The following is a 13,540-nucleotide window of genomic DNA, read 5'->3' as shown; positions in this document are numbered from 1 at the left end:
CTTATCATAGTTAGTTAGTTAATTCTGTAGCAGAACAAGAGACACCGCGACCTAAAAGATCATTGTATCTCTTAAAAAGAGAGCCCCCAACCCAGTGCGGCCTAGATACCTTCGGTCCTGGTACCCAGCACAGTGTTACCGCGTTTTTGGCTGCCAAAATTTGTAGCGTGTCAAAGCAGTCTCTAACCAGCTTGGATTTCATAGTACTGTTTGAAAGGGCCCGGATGGCTGATTGGCTAACTGAAAGGATAACTAGAAAGGAGCCCTTCAAACTTTTTTCAATGTCTAATTTTGCGCCGTTTAAAATTGCAAGTTTCTAGCCAGGTCCAGAAAATACCTGCACCTGCTTTGTCCTCCATCCTGGAACCGTCTGTGCACCAGTGTACGTTTCCGATAAAAAGTGCAGGGAGCCCATTTCCCCTATCTTAGCGATCGGAACTTTCTGCCAAAGCAGACTTCTTTTGTTATGGAAGCAGAAATTCCGCATATTTCCAACCCTGATATCTTCCCAAGAATACCTGCATTTTTTGCTTATTTGTGAAGAAGTCGTCGTTAGATATTGGAAGTTGCAAGCTCCCTCGTGACTGCTGTTTCTTGTATAAAAATATGTAGGAGTCCATCCCAGAAGCGACTCTAGAGCCGCAGTTGAGTTCTTATAGATCCAGTAACGGATAGGCAGTTTGTTAAGGCGAAGTATGGCAGTTCTTTTGGCGTGTCTTCTGCCACCATGCGGCATGCTATGGATGCATAAGACACAATCGGACAGACGATCATGCTGTAGAGCCACTATATCGGCCTTGAGCTTAATCCCCATGTTCTACCAAAGAGTCTTCTGCAGGCCCACATGGTCCGTCTCTTATCTAGCATAATCTCCAGATATTTGACCGTAGTTATAGCCTGTTTCCAGCCGCACTTCCGGCAGTACAAGCGCACGGAAGACACCCCGTAAGGAGTGACGGCCATCTCTTACCATAATTCTCATACCTAAACTTGCAACGCCCATTTCTAAAAGATTATCCGATTTAACAATAAAGTTGCGGAACAAATATTGTTAACGAAGGGCTATTCTAACAAGCTCTTTACCATGGGTTGGTTGGCCTTTTTTTTACTACCTTTTAAGTTGGGTTTTCTTTAACTGATTCGAAAAATTTTAAGATTTTAAAAGGTTAGTCCTCTCAATTAAAAAGGGTAGTCGTAGATCAACACATATGTAAATTATGACTGTCAATCACTTCACATCTTTAGCTGACAAATTTCATTGTAAGTGACTATTCAATCAATAAAAAAAGGTGTTTAAAGGCCGGTCCACATAGAACTTTCGCGTTGACTTTGGCGTTGGCGTTGGTTTGACAGAACGCTCGTTAAAAGAATGCTTGCTATAATGATCGCTTGGCACCGAATGCCTTGGCCACTAAATTTACATACTAGCGACAAATAAATTAATATTTCATATCAATAATTGCATGAAAAAAGTATTTGTGGGTTGTACCTCCCTCCCAAGGCTCGTATGGCCTCATTTTTGAAAAATAAAATAAATAGATTTATGAAGGGAGATTTTCAAACCAATTTTCGATTTATAAAGCATTCTTTATTTTTTATACTACTCGGCTGGAAATTTAATTTATATTCTTGTAACTCGAGTCTACATATCGCGTACTTTCTTCAAAGGTTTACTGATTCAATATTTATCTTATCTTGTCAATTTAACTGAACTAGTAGCTTCAAAAGTGTTTTCGTCAGTAAACTTTCTTAAACCGCTTTAGTTTAACACCAGAATTGTAATATTTAAGTTATTTTATCAATTTAAATGAATACAATTTTTCAACATGTTACAACCCCCCAAAATATTCCCGGCAGTAAACTTTCCTAAACCTCTTTATTTTGATACCCATATTTTAATTTTTAATTTACCTTATTAATTAAAATAAACAAAAATTTTCAAACAGGTGGCAACGTTCCCCAAAACAGTGTTTCGGCCGTGAGCCTTTTGAAACCTCTTTATTTAGACAGTCATATTGCAATATTTAATGTATCTTATCAATTTAGCTAAACTGTAATTTTCAAACAGGTGGTAACTCTCTAATTTTTTTCTTCTATATTTTAAGTCAGACCTCAAGAAATACATCGGTGAAAACTGCTTTCTATTTCTATTTCTATACAGACAGACAGACAGTAAAAATTTCTAAGAATTCTTGATTTGGCTTCTGTTGCTCTTATAAAAGCCGCCCCAACTTATACACCCAGAAAAAAGTCAGCTAAATATATTCTTCTTAACACAAGATTTGGTAAATATAAATGTGTTGAGGAAAACATATTTATTTGACGTAACTAAACACTTATCTCAGTGTACTTCTTTACTTGTTAATTAAAAAATTCGATTTGTTGGATTTGGTACACTGTCAACGTTGTTGTACATTCCGCTTTTACCATTCATTACTTTCACACTATTTTTGGTTCTCAAGTCCCGTACTTCTTTGAGCTATGAAATAGTTGGTCACATTATGTATTCTACTGGTATTAAGTTGTTGTGGATCGTAATCTATTATTAACGAGAACCAACCGGCTTCCAAAGACAGAAGAACACTTCCTTATTTTCTGTAACTGGCGAATTTCTTCATATATATGTACATGTAGATCAAAAGAAATTTTGCAAACAGCGATTCTGTCAAATTCACTGTGCGCGGAATAGCGGTACGAGCAGGGCGCCACCTTTCTTCTCTACATCGTGCATTGAACGGGGCATTTCGGGTGTGTTCGAGCTACGTAATAATTCCGTCAATATTGCAGCCTTGTTGCATTCTTAATGATATATTGCTGATGCTCAACTTAAAATCTTCTGAAATGCTGCAGAAATTGTGCAGTAAAAATTTTTATGTTGCTTTTGATTGGCCAATTATGAGCAACTGATTGTAAAAGTTTGTTCTTCGAACGTTTGATGCAATCAGAGTGGCACAAATTTTCGCGTCGAACGTTATGCTCTTTCATAAAAAATAGCACTGTTCGAATACACTCTTCATTTGTATCGCTTTTGGTCAGAAGTGGGCAAACAACAGCATTTTGAAAGCACGCGCGAGAACCCCGAACTCGTGACCGGCGCAAATCACCCCCTGTTGACAAGCCGCTCGGCGCCCCTGCCGCTGTATCTATATTTTTTACTATGAAAGTCCAAACAAAAATTAAAACACTTTACCAAATGTATGTATGTTTAAGTTTTTATTTTTACTAATCACTTTAATGCTTTAAACACTTGTTGTTGTTGTATGTTTACATTCATTGTATTCATAGTTTAAGAACTCCAATGCATTCGTACTGTCAATTTTTGTTTGTATGTGTGTATATATGTGTGTTTATATACATCACCAAACATAAATATGTATGTTGGTACATATTAGCTCTGAACCAGCACTCCATGAGCTTACAGGATTTTACACGAACTTGCAGGAATTTGCAGGAAAAATGTTCCCGTACTCCGAAATCCTCCAAAATCCTGTAAATGAGAGCGACTTTTGGAGAGTTGTGTAGAGAATGAAGTTGCAAGATTTTACCCGAACTTATTCTTCTGGTAAAATCATGAAAAGTGTCAAGCAATCACTGGTTGACGTTTTTACAGGAAAAATGTTTTTTTTGTTCCCGTACTTTTTGTTGTTACTCACTTTTTACTCTCACTTCAGAGAGTAATTTTGCTGTTTGACAGTTTTACAGGATTTTTCACGAAAAGTATTGGATCAGAGCTATTATGTAGCTGATGTATCCATTAAACTTATGCACTTTAAGTTGTTTTATTTTTCTTTGTTTTGGTTTGCTAACAGAAACGAATGAACTAAAGCTAATTATTTAAAATAAAAAGTTAAGAAAACTGCCAACCGCCTTTTCACTTGTTTTCCATTTTTAGCTTGGAGTTGTGTTTTTTACATACATACATACATGCATATGTAACCTCAGAGCAATCGATTTGATGTAAACTTAAGAGTGCGGCAATGAAATTAATTAAGAATAGATAAATTAACATATTCAACCGTTACTGAGTTAGGTTAGTATGTATATGTAGTATTTAGTGGCAAAGTAATAAAAAAGAACAGTTCAGAATTATAAAAAAGAGGAAGAAACCGATTTTTAGTTTTAAATATTCATTGCATACTTACATACATACATACATATTTGAATTTATACATGTATGTCTGTATGTATTTACATGTTTTTAATGAAAAGTTAGATAATGCTTGCTCAGCTATGTCAATCAGAGAAGGACGCAAAAAAAATATATAAAATTATACTACATAGTTGTAATTTTTCTGCCGTGCTTCCAGCATTTTAAATATGTTTTACTTCTCCTTTTGTCTTCAATTTTCATCATTAATCAAATTTTAGAGATCGACTAACCTATGAAAAAAAAAAAAATATATATATATAACTACATAATTCTGTGTACATAAGTTTAGCTTAAGTTATGTATTTTTTTTAAGATTTAAAATATATTCATGTAAAATCGCTTATGCAGTTACTGCATTGAGCGTTAAATGTATGCATATTTTATGCATTTGGAAAAAACAGTGGAAGTTTGGTGTATTGAAGAACCCAGTTTGGCGACAATACATAATATGCAGGCCCGTCTAGAGGGAGGGGGGGAAGGGGTGAACTCCTCCGGGCCCGGGCTTTTTAAGAGACTTGAAATTTTTTTCAGAAATTATTAGAATATTAGAAATATATTCCGATTCGTGCTGATTGTTTCTAACTCTATACATTAAAGAAAATGATCATATGCTTTTGAATTAATACAATTTATATATGCCCGTCATTTTTCAGTCCGTGGCCCGAGTTTTCCCACGACGGCCCTGTACATATGTCGCAAGTTTGGTGATATTCGAGCGGAAGTAAAACACCTACATAACCGAGATTCACAGTCAGACCTGTCTATTTAATTTTTTAAATGACGATATCTATTAATAAAATCGGCGTGACCCCTGCGCTTTCCTTAAAATTGGTAACCGGTAACAAAACCCTGAGTTTTTCTAATATGGTAACCGGTACGAAAAACCGATGTCATTTTTGAAACCACCGTCAAGTATCTAATCCTTCTAGGAGTCAAATTTCAACAAATTATTTTATTTCTTAATAATTAATTGTCAATAGTTTTTAATGATTAAAAATTGGTAAGAAGTACATACTAAAAATCCGGGTTTTTCTAAATTGGTAACCGGTACGAAAAACCGATTTCATTGTTGAAATCACCGTGAAGCAATCCTTGTAGGAGTCAAATTTCAACAAATTAATAAATTATTTATTATTAATTAACTGTCAATAGTTTTAAATGAATTAAAAATATTTACTATCAAATTTCAATTAAAGTATTTTTCTGAACAAAATGGAACTTTTTTATCCTGTGCGGAATTTTTTCCACCAGCTATATTGACTGGCCTATAAACACTGCACATATGAAAGAATTTATTATGAAAGCGAGCATGGTATGCGCTAGAGCTGGATCGTTGCGTTCTGAACTTGTGCATTTAACCGGGCCTTTCAACTGAAATAGTAAAGCAAACCTTCGATTTTGGGTCTCTTAGTTCGTTCTGTTGATGTTGCTATTTTCAATGCCGCATTTTGCATGTCATTTAATGAGCAAAGACTTGGTAAATAGTGCTGATGGGGCACTACTGCTATTATTTAGTTCCGAAAAGTAATCGGTATTTCCCGCTCAAAATAATATCTCTTCACCTATTTTGTAAGAACAAGATTGTTGAACAATGACAATGAACGAAGTTGCTTTCAAAATAAAGGACTAGTGAACGAAAAGAACCACTTGTTCGTTCATCAAAACTAGAACAAAAAAAATTAACTCCCAAACTGTAGTATGCAATTTTCTATATTATTTTATGAATATCATGTCCAATATCACCAAACTGGGTTACACCCTTTTACGCTTATTAGCTTGCGTAGTCGGTTTATCTTCAGAACTTCATATTTTTAGCTGTTCTTAATTTCTTTCACATCTGTTGTAGAGTAATTTTCTTTTACTTTTTGCTTTACACTGCGTTGTCTTTTGGTTTTATTTTAATTTGATTATTACTTCAAACAGACTCAATCTTGTACATACATACAAATGTATTATTAGTTATAAAAGAAAATAGTTACACTAACTATATAGATAAATAGTTAAGGGTAATATAGTTTTCCTTAAGACTGTGTTTCACCATGTCATATTTTGACAAAACTTTCTTCTCCTCAAGAGTTGCAATTGAACACAGACGTTGGCGCTGCCAGACGATTCAAATAATGTAAAAAAAGAATACCAAAAATATGAGATTTTCTTTTAATCGGCAACAAAGAGGTAGATAACAGAAGCATGCCTTCTCTTCTCTTTGATTGGGTAAGAAGGGACGCCCCTGTTATTCACACTCCCTACAATTATAACGTGTTGTCCCTTCTTATTATCTGCGTTCTTTGTCCTCAGTCCAACGCCAGTTACGCTATCCACAAAATTTTTACGCAGACTGAGCAGTCGGTCGAGAACAGCCCTGCAGGAAAAGCTACTAGTTGTGAACTAGAATGCCATCAGTTAGCATTTCAGCCCAACCAGTTCACGTTCTATCCTTTTCTCAATGTTACCGACTGGTATTTTTAACATGGCGGTGTTTTACGGAATAGCAATTGCCTATGCATCAACACTCGCCGGTCGAAATACTAGTAGAATGACGCGATAGTCAGCCAGTTCATCCACCGTGAAGGAATAAGTTTGTCGTTTTGCTCGCGGCGCTACAGACCGACCGACAGACCAAAGTTATTGCGTGCCACTCCTCAGGCCCGAGCTTGAAGTCCTCAGTTAGGGAAAATGCTTTTTTTTGTAGATTTTTTTGTTTAACTTAGGCTTTTTATTGTAATTTTTAAATTTTCTTCTTACGTTTTTTCTCAAATGAAATTAGATTTTTAAATTGGTAATTTATATTTAAAATGAAATATTTATAGTTTCGTTCCTCAACTTTTCTGGAAAAAACTGGTAAAACTGTGAAAAAGCAAAATTGCTCTCAGAGAAAGAGAGAAACCCCAAAAAGTATGGGAACGCTACTGAGATCCATGGTTCAAGCTCTCGGGTAGGCCACTCTTTTTGGCTAAAAACTGATAAAACTGTGAAATACACCGTAGACGCCATTTTTGTTTGCATAGCTGTTGTTATCATTTGGCGATTTGTTAAATTATACGGAAGTACGCAGGCAAATAAACAAATATATTTAATAAGGTGAAAATGTACAGATGTACTTTTGTTTTTGTTTATTCAACCTTCAATCTGCTTTGACACTGAACAGCGTATCAGATTTTACCAGCCAGTAAAAATTCTTCAGGTAAAATCTTGCAACTTCTGACAAAGAGAGAATACCTAGTTTACTACCCCATTTTTCGCCTACATAGCCAGAGAACCGAGTACGGGCACCTTCTCTGGTAAATTCTAGCAATTTTGTCGAATTTGACACTTACATTATTTTAATTTGAAAAATCTTGACAACCTCCAAGCGGATTTGAACCTGTGATCTCAGAACCAGAACGAGTGGTCTTCACGCGTCGCCACTGTCAACATTTGTAAAGGAAGCAATTAAATGCTTTTTATTTTTGTTGATTTTGTCAACTCAAAGGCAGAACTTGTAGGCCATCACTTTAACTCATACTAGCTAATGAAGTGGTATTTTTACCGATTGGTTTGGCTTTTCATTGCATGGAGGTTTAAGTTCTGTATGAATGTATTGGCATTGGAGTCAGTGAAATGGTTGAGGTAATTTTGCATTCCCTTCCCCCGCTTACCCAGACAAAACCGGTTTTCGACGGAGGCCCAATGTCATCAAGGTTATTATGAAATAAAAGTAGATTGTTTGTTAATAGGGTAACCACCTTTTCAGTTGCCCGAGATTAAAAAATAAAATTATAATTTCTTCACTTTTGTGGTTTTTTAATAACATTTCTTAACAAAACTTTAACTAAACAAACAATTCTTCAACCCTGAAAGGGCATGCTTATTTTGAGAATTTTTTCTTACAGCCTATGTGAAGACATCAAAACTACAAAAAAAAAAATGAAAAAAAAATGTTTCTCAAACCCTAGGATTTTTGTGTCAAACCCTGAACGGCCTGAGTGATATGCAGGGCCAATGAACTGGCAAGACAGGGAACTCTTGAGTAGTTATTGCTAGGGAAAGAGAATGTGGGAACCCGAAATGTTTGGGCTTCCAATATGAATGCATGTAGACTAAAAGTAAAAGCGGTTCAGAGGTGCCTAGGCTAGCAAAAGTCGAAAGTAGGGCTAATAGAGGTTTTAATGCTGATTCAAATGAAAAATTTATCTATATTTTCTGTCGCCACAGTGCAGAGAAAATCTTCCTTATATAAAACACTTTTTTCTAGATGAATCGGACGATGATACCTGACCGAAAGACTTTTTAATCCGTCAAATCATTATTCTTAAATTTTAGACTTACGAAGGTGGTAACTGATTAAAAAAAATGGTATTTTATAGTACAAATTGTTCAACTTTTCGAAAAGCATCGTCTTTTGAAACAAAATCGACGCAGGTCTTTGGACAGATATTCTGTTGCAAATTATGTCAAAAAGCCGCAACTAACTTAAGTGTCGACTTTATTTTGACTATGAAAACGACATATATCAAATGGCAATAACAATTTTTTTTTCTTGAAATGTATATGGCGAAGGTTTAATGTATGTACGTAATTCTCATTCGGAGGGGGAAGTTTTTTTCCAGAATTCAGCTGAAATATATTCGACACCTTCACATCCATACAACTGCGAACACCACTTTTTTAATGAAGAAGCAATCAATGAATGGTACCGTGTTGCTGCTATTGGGGCTGGATTTGGTTTTCTTATTTTATAACCCGATTCCAGCTGCTTTTTTAGCTTCTTCTAGTCTGGGCCATTTGTTAATAAAATTTAAGTTTTCTTTGACATTTAATAGACTTAATGTTTTGACGATTTCACAAGGTCACCTTAGAGATGACTTAAGAGAAAATGAGCCGCTGAGTTAAATGTTTGCCTGTGGAAGGCTTCCGTGCTACATTTACTTATAAACTTATAGGCCAAATTGTTCACGCTTCCTTCATTCGATTGCTACCTTCAAGGCGATGATAAAATGAATATTCAAACTAAGGCGCGGGTGAGCCGAAGACTGGCTTCTTTTATGGCTGTTAATTCTGCTTGAAAGACATTGCAATGATCAGGGAACCGGACGATCGCTCTTCTAAGCTAATCCCACTGACAACATTACCGTTTAGCTTTGCCATTCGCTGCTATCTGGGATTCCTATTGAAAGCTTGTCTTTAGGTAAAGTATTTAGAACAGTGCTGTTAAGCTATAGTAGTATCCAGTATTTTGAAGTACCTAAGGTATGTTCCAATTTAGCTCATTTTTAAGTGAACACTTTTCGAAATTTATGGATTACATTTGAAAATCAATTTGGAACAAAATTTCTTATTCGAACAGTATCAACTACCGTTTAAAGCCTTGCTCTATTTAATTGCAGACCAATTATCGCACTCATTGGGCAAAATATTGTTGAAACCAAAGCTCACACTACTCGAACGCTTTCATTTTCAGGGAAAAAAATAAGACGGTTAGCTTGTCTTTATAGAAATCTCTGCTTATTTTCGTCGAAGGCCTCTTTCCGGAAGGTCTGAAACCGATTGCCCATTCGGACTTGGTTGCTTTCAAAATGTACTCATAACAAAGTCCACTTCCAACCCAGAATAAGTTGTAAAAACATAAAATCGTTGAATGGCTTGTAAAAAACGGTTCTTTTAGATGTCAATTTTGGCTGGGGTCGATGCTGGTTTGGAGAGCTTCTTATTCTCGTGCGTATTTATTTTTCGAAGTCAAAGCATTACCGAATGCTGGGTTTTGACAGCTGACAGATTCTTAGCCTTCCAATAATAATGAAAAAAAAGTATGTACATAGCAACATTGTTAGTTTATCTGGCATAAATATATGCCTTATACTTATTTCAAATTTAATTACTACATATGTAGATACATATATTTGAAATTTCTTATGAAGAAATCTGTGCCTCAAAAGGCATTACTTTTGGAACCACATTCTGCTTGGCCCGACCGGGGAAGTCATGCCGTTTTATCGGCATCTGAAATTAGTGAGGTAAACTATAGCTCCATTTTCTTGCTAACGCATTTATTTAGTTGCAAAAGATATTTAAGAGGGCAAATAGTTTGGGCTCATTTATAAATATCATTTGTTGCACGATTTGAGTCTGTTTGTAAACGCTTTCCATGAGGGTAGGTAGGGAGAACCAAGAAGAGGGGAAATGCCAAGTTCTTAACTGAGACATGACAGTTCTTCAAAAACGTTCTCTACGCAAATACCATGGCAACCTGGATCAGGCCACATTATATGTACATTTACAATTTTTTTCACGTTCAAATACAAAATACAAAGCTATACTAACATACGCAAAATTTCAATTGCCTTAATATATAGTACAAAAGTTTAAGTTAATGATTTGTTTTTATATGTTTGTGTATTATTTGGTTTTTAGTTTTATCGTCTTAATATAAACCATAAGAACTTAAATTAAGCTCAAATTTATACAAGAATGGTAATGAGGGCAAATCATAAAAAAAAAAAATTGTAAGGAAAATACAAAAACTAAACAAATTACAATCGCCCATAAGAATGCGTAACTCTATCGCTATTACTATTTAAAAATGAGCGTTTTCAAAACGAAATTTTTTTTTTTTGCTTGTTTTCAAATTCGGAATTTTTGCACTCTTCACTATTTGCCCATTCTTCTCACATCGCACAATGACGGCAACATTTGCTTTGTATTAAATTAAACTACACAGTGCTTTTTCTTGTTGAAATTAGATAACATTAATTATGGTTAATTGTAGGTTTAGAAGAATAACATAAAAATAGGATACAAATTAGTCGAGCTCTTGACAGAAATCGTTTTAGAAACGTTTTCTTCGTGTAAACAGCAAAGTATTGCAAAATGGGACAAAGCTGTAGACGTTGACCAGCTCCAAGCAATTACATACACATTACAGTGCCTAAATAGCGATAGTTAATTAATTTTCTTAAATAAAATTTTAAAATGTTTTACATAATTTTTTATAAAATTTCTTGGAGTATTTGAATGTACGAACAACTTAAAAAATCTCACTAAAGTATAATGTACCCAATTTCGAGGTCATAATGTCTTTGTTTTAGATATGACAACTGTAATGTTAAAATTGTTTTATACAAATTCCTTTTAAATGTTCAAGTAAGCGGTTAGTTAAGTTTGTAGTAAAGAACCAACCTTCAGAGCCCATGGGTATTCGTTGTACAAGAGCCTTATATTTTTGGTTGTAGCTGCCAAGGCATATATTTTAACAATAAAGGTTTTGTTGTTGTTTTAGTAGCCTCGAGTGGTGAAATGATGGTACTTGACCGTATCTCGAAGGATCGATAAGGCAACCTAGAAATGATCTATGAATTTTTCCAGCTCCACGCCTTGGTTCAACCCATCTTTGTTAATGTACCTCATTTCGAGGTGTATAATGTCTTTGTTTTAGATATGACAACTGTAATGTTAAAATTCTTTTATCAAATATCTTAAATTTTCGAGTAAGATGTTAGTAAGTGAGAATGAATTTTTCCAGCTCCACTCCTTGATTCAACCAATCTTTGTTACAATTTTGTATTAAAAAATAGTATTCTATTAAATTAAAATTGCCCTTTACAGGTGCTTCAATTAAATAAAATTAAATCAGCTCCTAGTATATTTTTTACATTTTACTAAAATCTCTAAAAAAAAAAAAAAAGAATTTTCTTTGCAAACTGTATGTATGTATGCATATCTGCAGCCATTTTTCGTTCCCTGCTCAATAGTCGCTTTCTTCCATTAAGTCCCATTTTGCAATACCACGTGACCTCATTCCCTCTCTCTTCATTATCGCACTATCTTTCCCCTTAAATTTCCACGCTTTATCTTCTACAAATATTTCCTGTTCTTGTCTTCTCTCTCTACATGTGTAAGTGTGTGTTGGTATATAAGTATGTGTGTGTAAGTCCTTTTTAGACAATTGAAATTGTTACATTTATTCCCAGATTGCCATTATCCGCAAAGAGTTGTGCAATCGATGTATCAAACACCAAGCAATCCGAGTTGTGTATAGCAGAGGCAACACCTTCGTGTATGGAGCGCGGCATAGCCTCCCAGGTGAGGCGTCTACGGTTGCCATTCAACTCCAATCGATACACGAAATTTTCGGCTTCTTTCCGTGAGCCGATCAACTGCACGATGGCGAAGAATTGCTGATGCCCATCATATTTTTCTTGCTTCTCGAGCACCAACATGAAATGATGACCAAAACATGACTGCATCATAACCCAATCAACAGCGCCAGGCAGATTGATATCGGTTGCAAGGAAGACAATATCCTCCCCCTGTAGCGTGGTGATGCTTTTGTGGGACATCATTAGGTGTTGCATGACCAAATCTAATGGACCTTGCCATTTGCACGATGCACCCGGACATGGGCATAGATATGGTCGACATTCGCATGTCTCTTCGTGCTCGGTCTTTTCGGTGTAGACAAGCGATGCTGTACAGCCGTAACCTGAGTGTTTGCACGGAAATTTCACATTGGAGGCGACCTTTTCCATTGCCAAATTGCGTATGTTGGCCAATGGGCCGCGACATGTAGGACAGCAGGTGAGTTTCGAGCGACATGATACGCATACCAGATGCCCGCTAGAACATTGTAATATCGGTGGCAAAACATAATCGAAGCACACCGGGCACTCGAACAACGAAGTTAAATCGGCAGACATGCCACCATCACCGCCACCAGCGGACGACAGTGACGAACTAGAGGAGGAGGATGTGTTAGCGGCTGAGGATGTATTGCCGGCCGATGGTGTGCCGGTACCGGTAGCGATCGGACCTTCACGGCGTTTCGGATTTAGCTTATTGGACATTTGTGTGTGTTGTAACAGGGTGAATGGTTGTTGCTGCTGCTGCGCCTGCGGCTGCTGTTGCTGCGGCTGCGGCTGCGTGCAGGGTGTTCCAGAGGCGGCGATGACGGCGACAGCGGAAGCAGAGGCAGAGGCTGCAGTAGCGGAAGCGGGTGCGGATGCGGGAGCGGAAGCGACAACGACGGCGCTCTCGTCTTCGTTGTGCACCACCGGCACTGTTGATGAAGATGATGAAGCCGTCAAAGGCTGTGGGTGCTGTTGCTGAGTGGGCACCAGCGTTAGTGCTGTATGCTGCTGCTGCTGCTGCTGCACTGCCTGTATAGGTCGTACTAGCTGTTGCTGCACTTGCAGTTGAAAACGTGGCAGCACAGGCAACGATAAACGATAACGTTGATGATGATAGTACTCGTAGTGCTGACGCAAATGATGCAAATGACGAATGTGATTGAGGTACTGTTGTTCTACGAGAAGTTGTTGTTGCTGTTGTTGCAAATATTGTAGGCGATTGTGAATGTCTTGTTGCTGTGGACTCGTCGACTGATTATGGCTGTAGATGTTGGGGCTGTTACTATTG

General features: G+C 36.6%; 1 protein-coding gene across 1 annotated transcript; it reads right to left on the bottom strand.

The window, feature by feature from the left end:
- Positions 1-11,769: 11,769 nt before the first annotated feature.
- On the bottom strand, positions 11,770-13,522 carry LOC118752856 (E3 ubiquitin-protein ligase sina). Its single transcript, XM_036487711.1, has one exon. The coding sequence runs from the start codon at positions 12,967-12,969 to the stop codon at positions 12,064-12,066; it is 906 nt and encodes a 301-aa protein (XP_036343604.1). The 5' UTR covers positions 12,970-13,522; the 3' UTR covers positions 11,770-12,063.
- Positions 13,523-13,540: the final 18 nt, after the last annotated feature.

This window comes from Rhagoletis pomonella, unplaced genomic scaffold, assembly GCF_013731165.1.
Source record: "Rhagoletis pomonella isolate Grant_MI unplaced genomic scaffold, Rhpom_1.0 Rhpom_scaffold_01907, whole genome shotgun sequence".
Lineage (NCBI taxonomy): Eukaryota > Metazoa > Arthropoda > Insecta > Diptera > Tephritidae > Rhagoletis > Rhagoletis pomonella.
This window is presented reverse-complemented; position numbering and strand designations above follow the sequence as displayed.

What these genes read in the sequence shown, in the direction of transcription:
- LOC118752856 (XM_036487711.1), bottom strand. Translation starts at nt 12,969, where the DNA reads ATGTCCAATAAGCTAAATCCGAAACGCCGTGAAGGTCCGATCGCTACC.